The sequence below is a fragment of the Nicotiana tabacum genome, chromosome 23 (genome assembly GCF_000715075.1).
Source record: "Nicotiana tabacum cultivar K326 chromosome 23, ASM71507v2, whole genome shotgun sequence".
NCBI classification, from domain to species: Eukaryota; Viridiplantae; Streptophyta; class Magnoliopsida; order Solanales; family Solanaceae; genus Nicotiana; species Nicotiana tabacum.
In genome coordinates this window covers 106,514,982-106,525,756 of record NC_134102.1, presented here as the reverse complement: position 1 = coordinate 106,525,756, position 10,775 = coordinate 106,514,982, and the positions used below count along the sequence as shown (strand labels likewise).

General features: G+C 31.7%; 1 protein-coding gene across 8 annotated transcripts; it reads left to right on the top strand.

Moving 5' to 3' along the window:
• Positions 1-847: 847 nt before the first annotated feature.
• LOC107767548 (putative polygalacturonase At3g15720) lies at positions 848-6,698 on the top strand. Of its 8 annotated transcripts, none has more exons than XM_016586580.2 (10): positions 849-1,098; positions 1,906-2,046; positions 2,381-2,518; positions 3,351-3,512; positions 3,850-3,876; positions 4,022-4,229; positions 5,528-5,609; positions 5,693-5,801; positions 6,212-6,328; positions 6,419-6,698. In XM_016586580.2, the coding sequence occupies exons 1-10, from the start codon at positions 1,078-1,080 to the stop codon at positions 6,650-6,652; spliced, it is 1,239 nt and encodes a 412-aa protein (XP_016442066.1). In that variant the 5' UTR covers positions 849-1,077; the 3' UTR covers positions 6,653-6,698. The 8 variants fall into 8 exon arrangements, with proteins under 8 accessions (XP_075102738.1, XP_016442066.1, XP_016442069.1 ...); XM_016586583.2 differs by having other exon boundaries at positions 850-1,098; positions 1,986-2,046; XM_016586582.2 differs by having other exon boundaries at positions 850-1,098; positions 1,906-2,025.
• The last annotated feature ends 4,077 nt before the right edge of the window (positions 6,699-10,775 follow it).

The window sequence follows — 10,775 nt, the reverse complement described above, 5'->3', positions numbered from 1 at the left end:
ACAAGAAATAGAGATAGAGAGAAGGAAGAGATTTTCTTCTTCAATTGTGTGTATTTTCTTATCTATTACAAGGCCTTTATATAGGCATGAAAAGTGAAGAAAAATATGTCATTGAATATATCATTAAGCATAGAAATATGTCATTGAATATGTCATTAAGCATTTGAGAAGATCATGGAAGAAGAGTAGACATCCACCATAATTTGATTTTTCTTATAACAAAAATTTAATTTTACTCTTCATAAATATTATATTATTTTTAAGATCATAAATTCTAAAACCACCTCTTCTTCTTTCTCTTAAACTCCGCGCCTAATAAAACCTTAACGTAAAATGGTTCAGAGTGAATTTAGTATTATTTTTTGTGAGATATATCACATCACATGACGTTGTTTTTTTTATTTTTTTTTATTTTTATATGAGGCTCCACGGGTCAATCTCAACCCAACAATAAAGGTCACCAGCAGCGTCAGTCACGGAGCCAAGTTCGGTAAAAAGGGTTCAATTGACCCCCTTTGTAAATAAATTACATCATATAAAAAGAGTAAATGCAATTTTTTTTGTAAATATATAAACTATTGAATTTCCTTGACGCAAGTTTGTAATTTTTATGTGATATTTTAAAATTGTTTTGAATTCCCTTACACAAATTCCTGGTTACGCCGCGCTAAAAAATTTCTGTTCTTTTGCCTTTCTCTTTCAAGTCTTCTTCAAATGATGCCTACTTTGGTCCCACCATAATACCATTGTCAACATTGTTAGTTGGTTAACCTCATTATTCCTAACTCAGTTATCTGCTTTTTCACGATACAAACCACTATATATTCACAAGCTGATTCTTGAGTTGGAGTTGAAGTATAGTTGGTAAGCTGCCCGTGGGATTGTTTACTTGTAGCAAGAGCGCATTAAATTGAGCATTTCTTATCACATTCTTTTTAGTTTTTTTTGTAGTAAAAGTATTTACCGATTCTCCGGGAAAATATGTTGGTCTAGTATAAGTAATACGAGGATTTCAATTGATCCTTAAGGTGGTGGGAGTACAATTCTTCATTTCAAGTTCCGTCACTAGTGCCTTGTATGGTTTGTTGGCGTACTCGGGTATGTCAATTTTATTTTCCTTTTGAGTGTCAAAAACCGTATTTGCCCCTTAATTACTGTTATAATTGGATTAGAAGTGTACATTTTGTTTAATTGAAGGTTAGATATGCTTAACCAGAAAACACAGTGTCTGAAACTAGAATATAGCAATAGTGAGGGACCAAAATTGCTATTCTTTTCCCAAAACATATTTAATGAAACATTGGTTGAAAATTACTTGATTGTGAAGAGAGATTTGTTTGTGTCAGTGTCAGATGGAGGAGAGCAGTCTATTAGTGTTAATGAGGCTTTAGAAGAATTAATTCCTAACTCATCTATAGTGAGTAAGTCATACTTAAAGAGGATTGCAGTGAATCTTTTAGTAGATTTCAAAAATTCTTTTCCATAATAAATGCAATGCTCAGAAGCGTATAAATCCGCCCCTCCTCCATACAAAAACGACATCGGAAAAAAACGAGAAGAAGAACGAGCTTTGTTCACTATTCTGCAATCGATTTAATTTGAATGGTGAGCTCAATATCTTTATTTATTTTGAGTTGGAATTTTGTTTTTTTGGTTATATGGGACTTGAAGGGTTGTCTTGGATTGACGGTATAGTTGTCTCCGTGTGATTTATAGGTCACGGGTTTGAACCGTGGAAACACTCACTAATGCTTGCATTAGGTAGACTGTCTACGTCACACCTCATGGGGTGCGGCCCTTTCGGGATCCTTTGTTCACCGGGCTACCCTATATAGCTATTAGGACTCTTATCGATAATCATGATTATTCATTTTCTTCATTTCTTATGTGCAAATTTTTTTGCAGGATCGAGCTTTCATTTTTGTGATTTGTATTACTCCATTTATTCTTGACAAAAGTCTTGCTGCTATTTTTGATGTAACAAGTTATGGCGCCGTTGGAGATGGAATGCACGACGACACTAAAGTAACACAAATAATTTCAATTGTAAAAATTAACTTATTTTTCACTTTCACTTTTATTTTATACACACATTTCAATTACTCATACGCCCTGAGAAACAACACGCGTGTGCTCAAGAGCATGTATCATCTTAAGGAAAAATATGTATAGTCTAAATTTAGACATATATATTATTGCGTTTTCAGAAGATTATTTTTTAATTAACAAGAATAAAAACTAATCTTTTACTTTGATTAAAGTCCCCTTTTCAAGGAAAGGAGAGTAAAATTGAGATAGAAAGAGAATTTGTTTTTGCTATTTTTCCCGTTAATTAAGTTGTTTTTAAGGCATTTTACAGCTTCTTATTCCATTTTTATAGGCATTCAAACAAGCTTGGACAGCTACTTGTAGCAGTAAAAGTAGAAATCCGTCAATGCTTATACCAAGTGAAAAGTCATTTTTAATACGGCCTATTACATTCCAAGGACCTTGCAAGTCCTCCAATATTCATCTACAAGTAAGTTACTTCAATTTCTATTCCTATTTCACTTCATTTTTCCTCGATATATATATGAAGTCCTATAAGAACGAACTTGAATTTCAGAGATTTTCGCTTTGTAACACTAACTTCCCTGGTGCCTTACGATATTATGTTTAACTCCCTTATTTTGATATTTGTAAAACAAAAATTTAACCTAGTTGTTTTAATATAAAATACAAGTTGAATAGTTTACTCTTTTTCAATAAAGTTTTGTTTTATAATTTACCTACTTTGTATTGGGATGTATTAATGTTTGAGAGGAGTGACATGTCTTTCTTTCTTCTTGATTTGCCGTTTGTCCAATTTCCAGAAACGATAACACGTGTAACTTACAGGATCCATTATGTCCGCTCTGCTCGGTTCTCTTATTTTAAAAAAAAAATTATAGATGGAAAGTAGTTTTCAATGACAACACTCTGGTATAGAATTGAGAGCGGCATTGAAAATTGACAGGGCATAAACGGTATAATTTTTTTTTTTACAAGGGTATTTGGTTTTTCATTGTTAAAGAACTTATTGAAAAAGATATTCATATAATTAATTAACTAGAAGAGCTTACTTTTAGTAAAGGGGCAAGTTGGTAAGATTTTTTTAATATTAATGATAAATAGATTAAAAGAATTACTACTGAGAAATTAATAAAGAAAGATATGAATAACATCATAAATCACAAGGAAAATTAGTGTTACGAAGCAGAACCTAAGAGTATATATGTCTCTGAAATTATGCCAAAGATTACTAATACTTATTTTTTGGTAAGAGTAGCATTATTTTCCGAACATAAACATATTTAGCAATTGCATTGCAGTTATCAGGATCAATTGTAGCACCAGAGGATCCAAAGGAATGGAGAGGTTGTGAAAATGTTAGTTGGATTTATTTTACAGGTGTTTTTGGTCTCTTCATCAATGGTTCTGGTACTATCAATGGCAATGGCCAACGCTGGTGGAAAATTCCTAGTGGTATCAGGGTGCGTTTTAAACATCCCTCTATTTTATAATTCAAGATTGCATTTTACAAGCCAGAAATTTTAACAAGGGGCATTTACGAAAATACAATAAATGAAACCAAGGATCCAAACCTACGACTTAAAATTACTATTGAATCATTTTTATCGTTACACTAAAAACTTCTCTTATGTTAAATGGATTCAACTTATTTATTCAGTGTACGTAGTTTTTGGATGAATTTGATTCAATTAACTCTCTTTCGAATCATGTAGGCGAAAATGTTTTTAACTAGTACGTACTTTGTCCTTGTTTACTTGCTTGGATAAGTATTAACAAGTGAGATTATTCTTGTTTCAGGTGAATGGAACTTGCACTAAACCAACTGTATGAACTTTTTGGGAAAATTCTCTGATACTAAATTTTTATTATGGTCACCTTACTATGTGTTATTAATTTGAGTCTTTTAATTTTTGCACATATGTCTTTTATAAGATTACATAGAGTTTTTTCTTCTTCTTTTTCTTGGTAGGCTGTCCACTTCAATTATTGTAACGGCCTTCAATTGAGTGGAATTAAGCTAGTGAATAGTTCGAGAAACCATATAAGCCTGACTTACAGCAAAGGAGTAACCATCTCAAATATTCATATAAGTGCACCAAAATATAGTCGCAATACTGATGGTATTGATATCTCTAACTCTAGCCAACTTCACATTCAAGACTCCACTATTCAGACAGGTACTTCTTGTGCTCTCAACTTCCTAAAATCTTAGCTTGTCGGATTCAGAATTTAAAGTTTATAATTTCTTACAACGATTTTAAATTAAGACTACAATAATAATTGGTAAAAATAGCACGGACTAGCCAGTTTTTGCAAAGTCATTAAAAAATAGTCACTATTTTGCTGCAATACGGACCGATCCAACATAATATACTAGATATTGGTGCACCTGTGTATGAACTTCCAGCATATTATGCTGGAACTCCAACACGTAGAAAGTTTTAGCATAATATACTGGAGATTGGAGCACATGTCTATAAACTTCCAGCATATTATGCTGGAGTTGCAGTATATTATACTGAAACTCCAGTATATTATGTTGGAATATTTTTCGGATTTTGAACAATGTTTTCGTTCAGATTTATCTTTACATAAAAAGTAGCTAAATTTCGATTACTTTGAAACTGTGACTATTTTTCAATTACCATTTGTAAATCTGGCTATTTTTGAATTTCTCCCTAATAATTGGCTTCACATTCAAATATAGAATTGTAGATATTTAGTTCATTTCTTAATTCCTATACAAGAACTAGACAAAAGCCACTGGATTTACTTGAACCCGTACCCGACCTCTAGATCTATCCCCGTTTATGAATTTTAAAAAGAGGTTTGCAAGAATTTACATAAAATAAAAAATGAAATAACCGTGTTTGTTCTTAAATGCACTTCATTTTTTTGAACATCAAACTAGAAAGTTTTTCGAAAAAAGAAAATCCAAAGGTCACTTTTCTGAAATATTTTCTCGAAGAGGAAGCGAAACGCACAATTTGGAGTTTAATTATGTGAATATTGATTTTGTACTATAAACAAAAATTATCAGAATATGTTGGTTGATACAAAAAGAATTTCCCAAATCCTATTTCATACACTTTTATTAAGCAAAACGCACAATTTAGAGTTTCACAATTTTTAAAATAAAATAGTAAACTAATTTAATTCACTTCCATTCATCTAAGATCAACAACAACAACATACCCTGTATAATCCCACCGGTGGAGTTTGGGGAGGGTAGTGTATACGCAGACCTTACTCCTACCTGGAGAGGTAGAAAGGCTGTTTCCGAAATAAATTAGAGTAGTTTATGTTATGCATGACCTGCCTATCTCTTAGCAATATGTTTAGCCTGAGATTTTAAGTTGATTAATATAAACTATTAACTACTAAGGTTATAGATATTGAAACCCTTTTATGCTGCATAAAATGTTTCATTTTTATGCCAAAATTAATTAATCCAACAAAAAATAATAACAAACAGGTGATGACTGCATTGCCATCAATACTGGGTGCGTTGATATTCATATTTCTGGTATTTCATGTGGACCAGGGCATGGTATAAGGTAGAACTCCTTTTATTTTATTTTTTAAAAATTTCTATTTATTTCTTTACGTTTTTATAACTAATACAGTACATTGTATGCAGTGTGGGTAGCTTAGGTCCAGATAACACATATGCGTATGTGGACAACGTCTATGTAACAAATTGTAACCTTGTGGGAACTCAGAATGGTGTTAGAATTAAGACATGGCAGGTAAACAAAGTCTCCCTTTCATGTTAATATTATTATAGCCCTTTACGCCAAGTTTCTTTTTGGCCAAAGTATTTTTTTTTTATTATCAAAAGTGCTTTTGTCCCAAAGTAAGGTGTTTGGCTAAGTTTTAGGAAAATTATTTTTGAGTAAAAACAGAAGCAGTTTTTGAGAAAAATATATTTAGAATCACTTTTGTTTAAAGCTTGGCCAAACACTAATTTCTACTCAAAAGTATTTTTAGATTAATTAGCCAAATATAAACTGTTTCTCATCAAAAATACTTTTTTTAAAAGATCTTTTAAGAAAAACACTTTTCAAAATAAATTGATTTTACAATCTTGGTCAGATAGGCTAAAAGGATAAAAGAATTATGAATACTTATACTAATTTATCTCTTCATGCCTTCATAGGGTGGTTCTGGATATGCTAGGTCTATACATTTTGAAGATATTCACCTCAAAAATGTTGAAAACCCCATCATTATTGATCAGAATTATTGCAATGGAGACCATTCATGTCAACCTCAGGTAAAAAAATAAATAAAAATATATCATTTTTTAATTTTCTAAAGAAGACTTTTAAAATTTTCATAATATTTATTTTTTAATGTTGAACAGGAAAGCGCAGTGAAAGTGAGCTATATAACATACAAGAATATACATGGAAGTACAAGCAGCAAAGCAGCAATAAATTTGAACTGTAGCAATAGCACAGCTTGCACCAACATTGATATGGAGAATATCAACATAACTCCAGTTGTCTCTGGACAAAAGATTTTTGCTATTTGCAATAATGCCAAAGGAAAAGCCTCTTCAACTTCACCTCCTGTACCTTGCTTGGATAAATATTAGAGCATATTTTCCATTTATTTAGTTCCATAGTCATTTGCAGTGTGGTAATTAGATTTGACAAAAACTACCGATTGGATATGGTCACAAAGCTATATAAACTATCTCACTTTCAAGTCATGAGCCGCTAAACAAAATTTGAGTACATGAAGCTTGGAGGCATTCCCCATGAATAAACAAAACGTCTAAAATAAGTAAACATTTGACACGATTCGCTAATATAGGAATGAATCAATGGAGCCTGTGAACTTTCTGAATGTTCTGAATGTGATCACAGAAATTTGAAGCTAAACTGAAAGTTTAAGCAATAAAAGAAATTGCATATAAACAAACAAGCACAACACATCATAAAAACTAATCATTTTCTGTTTTGAATCTAAACTGAAGGCCTGAACAGTACAAGCAACTTCACGCAAGCAAATGGTAACAAATAACTATAACAAGTCATACTATTTAATCTTTTTTTGTCATAAAGGTTTTCAATTGTAGTTTATTTTGAATAACGAGGCAAGCAATCAAGCAATTTAATATGCACATTCTAGTCTTGCCCTTAACTAAAGAAAAAAACCTCACTTCACCTCAAATATTTAGCTCCAAGTTACTTGTTCAAGTTATCCGAGTGTTCTATAACTCATAATCAATAATCGGAGTGATATAGATCATTAACTTAATTAATTCCATCTAAACCCAAATCACCAAACAAGCTTAAATATCAGTTCATGGCTTTCTTGGCAATTTCTACCAATATTTTTTTTCAAACTTGAATCTATTAATCATTAAAGATTCTAAGACTACTAATTTATGTAGTAGAAGTGTCGGGAATTTACCTTGAATAATAGCAATGGTGATAATATCTAAATTTGCTGATGTTAAGCACATTTGAGTTTACAATCACTTTACTTGGTCCCAACTCTTTTATCTTTCCCAAATGTGCATTTCACTCGCTGCTATAGTAGTGAAGGGCAATAGTTTTCTCAACCAAAATCAATAACTAAGCATATAGAATAGGAATCATCATATAAGTGACCTTGATGTCTATTAGAAATCCATTACTCAAATAATCACTCAATTATTCGAAATTATCTAGTAATGTCATCTTTCTTTCGTTTGTAATAGAAAAGTCACTTAACTATGCATACAACACTCAGAATGTGACTCAACTAGATTTCTTAAACTTTTGATTATTAAATACCTATTTTGCCCTCTAAATTATCAATTTTTGTAATATTATATTTTTCTCTCTTTTTAATCTACATTATGAACTTGCCGAGAAAATAAAATTTTATTTAAAAAATAAAAATTAATATTCTAGCATATATAATATCAAAATAATAAAATAATGAGCATAATTTTTAAGAATATATAATATATATTATAAAAATACCTTTATTTTAAATATTTTTTTTATATTACATGCATAGAATATATATTTTAAAAACTTTTATTTTCTTTCATTCTCATTTGTGTCAATAAATTTTTGAGTATTTGTTGCTAACATCAAAATTGTTATTACGAACCACTTGTTCTAGTTAAATTATTTACTATGCTCAGTTTTTTATTATTTCAATATTATATATGCTTAAATACTATTTTATTTTTTTATTTTATAGATAAAATTTATTTATTCTATAGGGAAGTTCATTATTTAAATTAAAAAGAAAAAAAATCATATAATTAAAAAGTAAAAGGAAATACAAAAGTTGATAATTTAGAGGGCAAAATAGGTATTTGACAATCAAAAGTTTGAGAATCTAGTTGAGTGACCTTCTGAGTGCTATATGCATAGTGAAGTGACTTTGTTGTTATAAATAAAAGAAAAATGACTTTATTAGATAATTTCGGATAGTTGAGTGACCATTTGAATAATGGACTCCTATTATTTAGGAACTTTTACCTATTTATACTACATTCTAAACTTATTTATTCCTTTTGGAGAGAATATCACTTAATTACAATATCATATACATGTTTACTATTTATATACAAAGTGATGTATTAGACTTCGATCTTTTCCATTTTCTCTCCCTCTTCTTCCTTCCCCATTCTAAATTCTGAAGGCTGGCTATGAGAAAAATCTATCTATATATAATCGAGGGGATAAGAAAGTGACATGGCAACTCTTACCATCCGGGAATCATATTTCTCTTTTTTATCATATTTTTGACTTTTTTCTCATATCTACCATTTGTCTGAATGTTACGACCAAACATACTCACGCAAGTATATGTGGTCGTCAAGTAATAGAGTAGTGAGTAGAGTATCATTTCCACAAAGACTTATGATTAATTTTTGACTGATTCAAACTCAAATAACTTATCGATTCAAGAGATTTCTCACAAAGTGTGTACGTGTCTAATTTACTACCTAAAAAACTATCAAGCAATGAAATAACTAGAAATCAACCACAACACTTAAGAAATTTCAGTTAACAATCAGTAGGAGAGGATATTTCAGGGTCATAGGCTAGCTAACAATCATGTTGCGTTCTTGGCTTAAAATGACTAATTGATTTATCTGGATTGTTGATTGATAAGGTTGATATTACTTATAAGAATATGTCGAGTTCTTACTCGCCTATTCAAGCTAACTTAATGCCTATATGTCTATGGAATTAAGATTAACAAGAATGTATTTACACTTTCTATATTTCAACCAAGCAAGGCAATTAGGTATATTTCTATCCTAATTGCGAATCCGTTCCCTGATGCCCGGGTTCTAGATTCATAAAAAGTATTTCACTGTTAGCTACACAGCAAAATAATTAAGAAAATAATTAAATAAATAACCCAATATGATAAAATCAAACTCGTCAATTTAAACTTCAAACGTCAACATTCATGTAGCACCCATGACCCTATAATAATAGGTTTCTTATCCACTCATATTCATACAATCATAAAAAATAATGTTTTCAAACATAAAATCAATGAATACTAGAAGAAGGATGGGAGAATTGATCAAATTCGTGCTCCCGAGTGTTTCGTACTTTTGTTCTTCTCTCAAAGTCAAGCCCCCCTCAAAGTAAGTTTAGGTTGGCTTTTATATGAGTTGGGGATGTCTTGGGGTCGAAATAACCGATTCCTAGTCGAAATAGGACATGTTCATGTTTTGAGCGTCCAGGGCAGCGTGGGGCGCTGGCCCTGGCGCTCAACCTTTCTTCATTCTGTTTTGTGCGCCACAGGTAGCTCCCCACGCTTCCTATGGCGCTCAACTGGGCCATTTCTCCCTATCTTCCCATTTTCTCTCCAATTCGCGCACTTTCATCCCAAATCGCGTCCGAATGTTCCTACATATAGAAATACCCCAAATTAGCATAAATCATTATATTATACATCTGAAATCTATGAGACATGATCATAATGTGAGGCAATATATATCAAAATATGCATATATTAAGCCTAATATCAACACCCCACACTTAGACTCTTGCTCTTCCTCGAGCAATGGAACTACATTAACACCCCAAAACGTACTGATCACTATGAAATAGCAATTCTCAATTAATTCAATCAAACACTTTACCTTTTGACTATGGTTGATACCGACAATTAAGCATGAACACACAAATTTCACATTCTTCCCGTTTTAAAACTAGCCCAAGTATACACAATTCTATTCAACCAACTCAAGCAACCTCTCCACAAACACCCAACCTCGAGAGACGACTCGTTACCACTAAGCATCCTCATCTCACGTACTCACCCAACAAAAGAAGTGTACAACATCACCAGTCTGTCATGAGACCAAGTGTCTTCATCACAAGCAAAATAGTGAATATAGAGGTAGCCCATACATTCAAATATGTCATTGAACATAAATTAAGGACATCACACTATTGAACAAAATTCGCTCTCTCTCACAAAGAATTCATGCGCATCCTGTGGTCGCACCATAAGCTTGCCCGTAGTGTACATCTCTATTAATCTAAGCTAGCCAAATCTAGGATCAATTAGGACTTTAAGGTTGTAATATAGGCTAAGGGACGGGTAGGATACATTTAGGAATAATGACTAACCCTCCTAAGCACTTTATTACACTACTCTCACAAATTGAGCACATCTTCTTTTCAACCAATTCACTTGTCATACATCATATATAACGTAGCCCTCTTTTCAATTAAGCACCT

Bases quoted from the DNA above. Each gene is read 5' to 3' on its own strand.
- LOC107767548 (XM_016586580.2), top strand. From the start codon at position 1,078: ATGGTTTGTTGGCGTACTCGG. The intron at 2,047-2,380 runs GTAAAAATTAAC...CCATTTTTATAG, and splicing joins TAACACAAATAATTTCAATT to GCATTCAAACAAGCTTGGAC. The intron at 2,519-3,350 runs GTAAGTTACTTC...ATTGCATTGCAG, and splicing joins CCTCCAATATTCATCTACAA to TTATCAGGATCAATTGTAGC.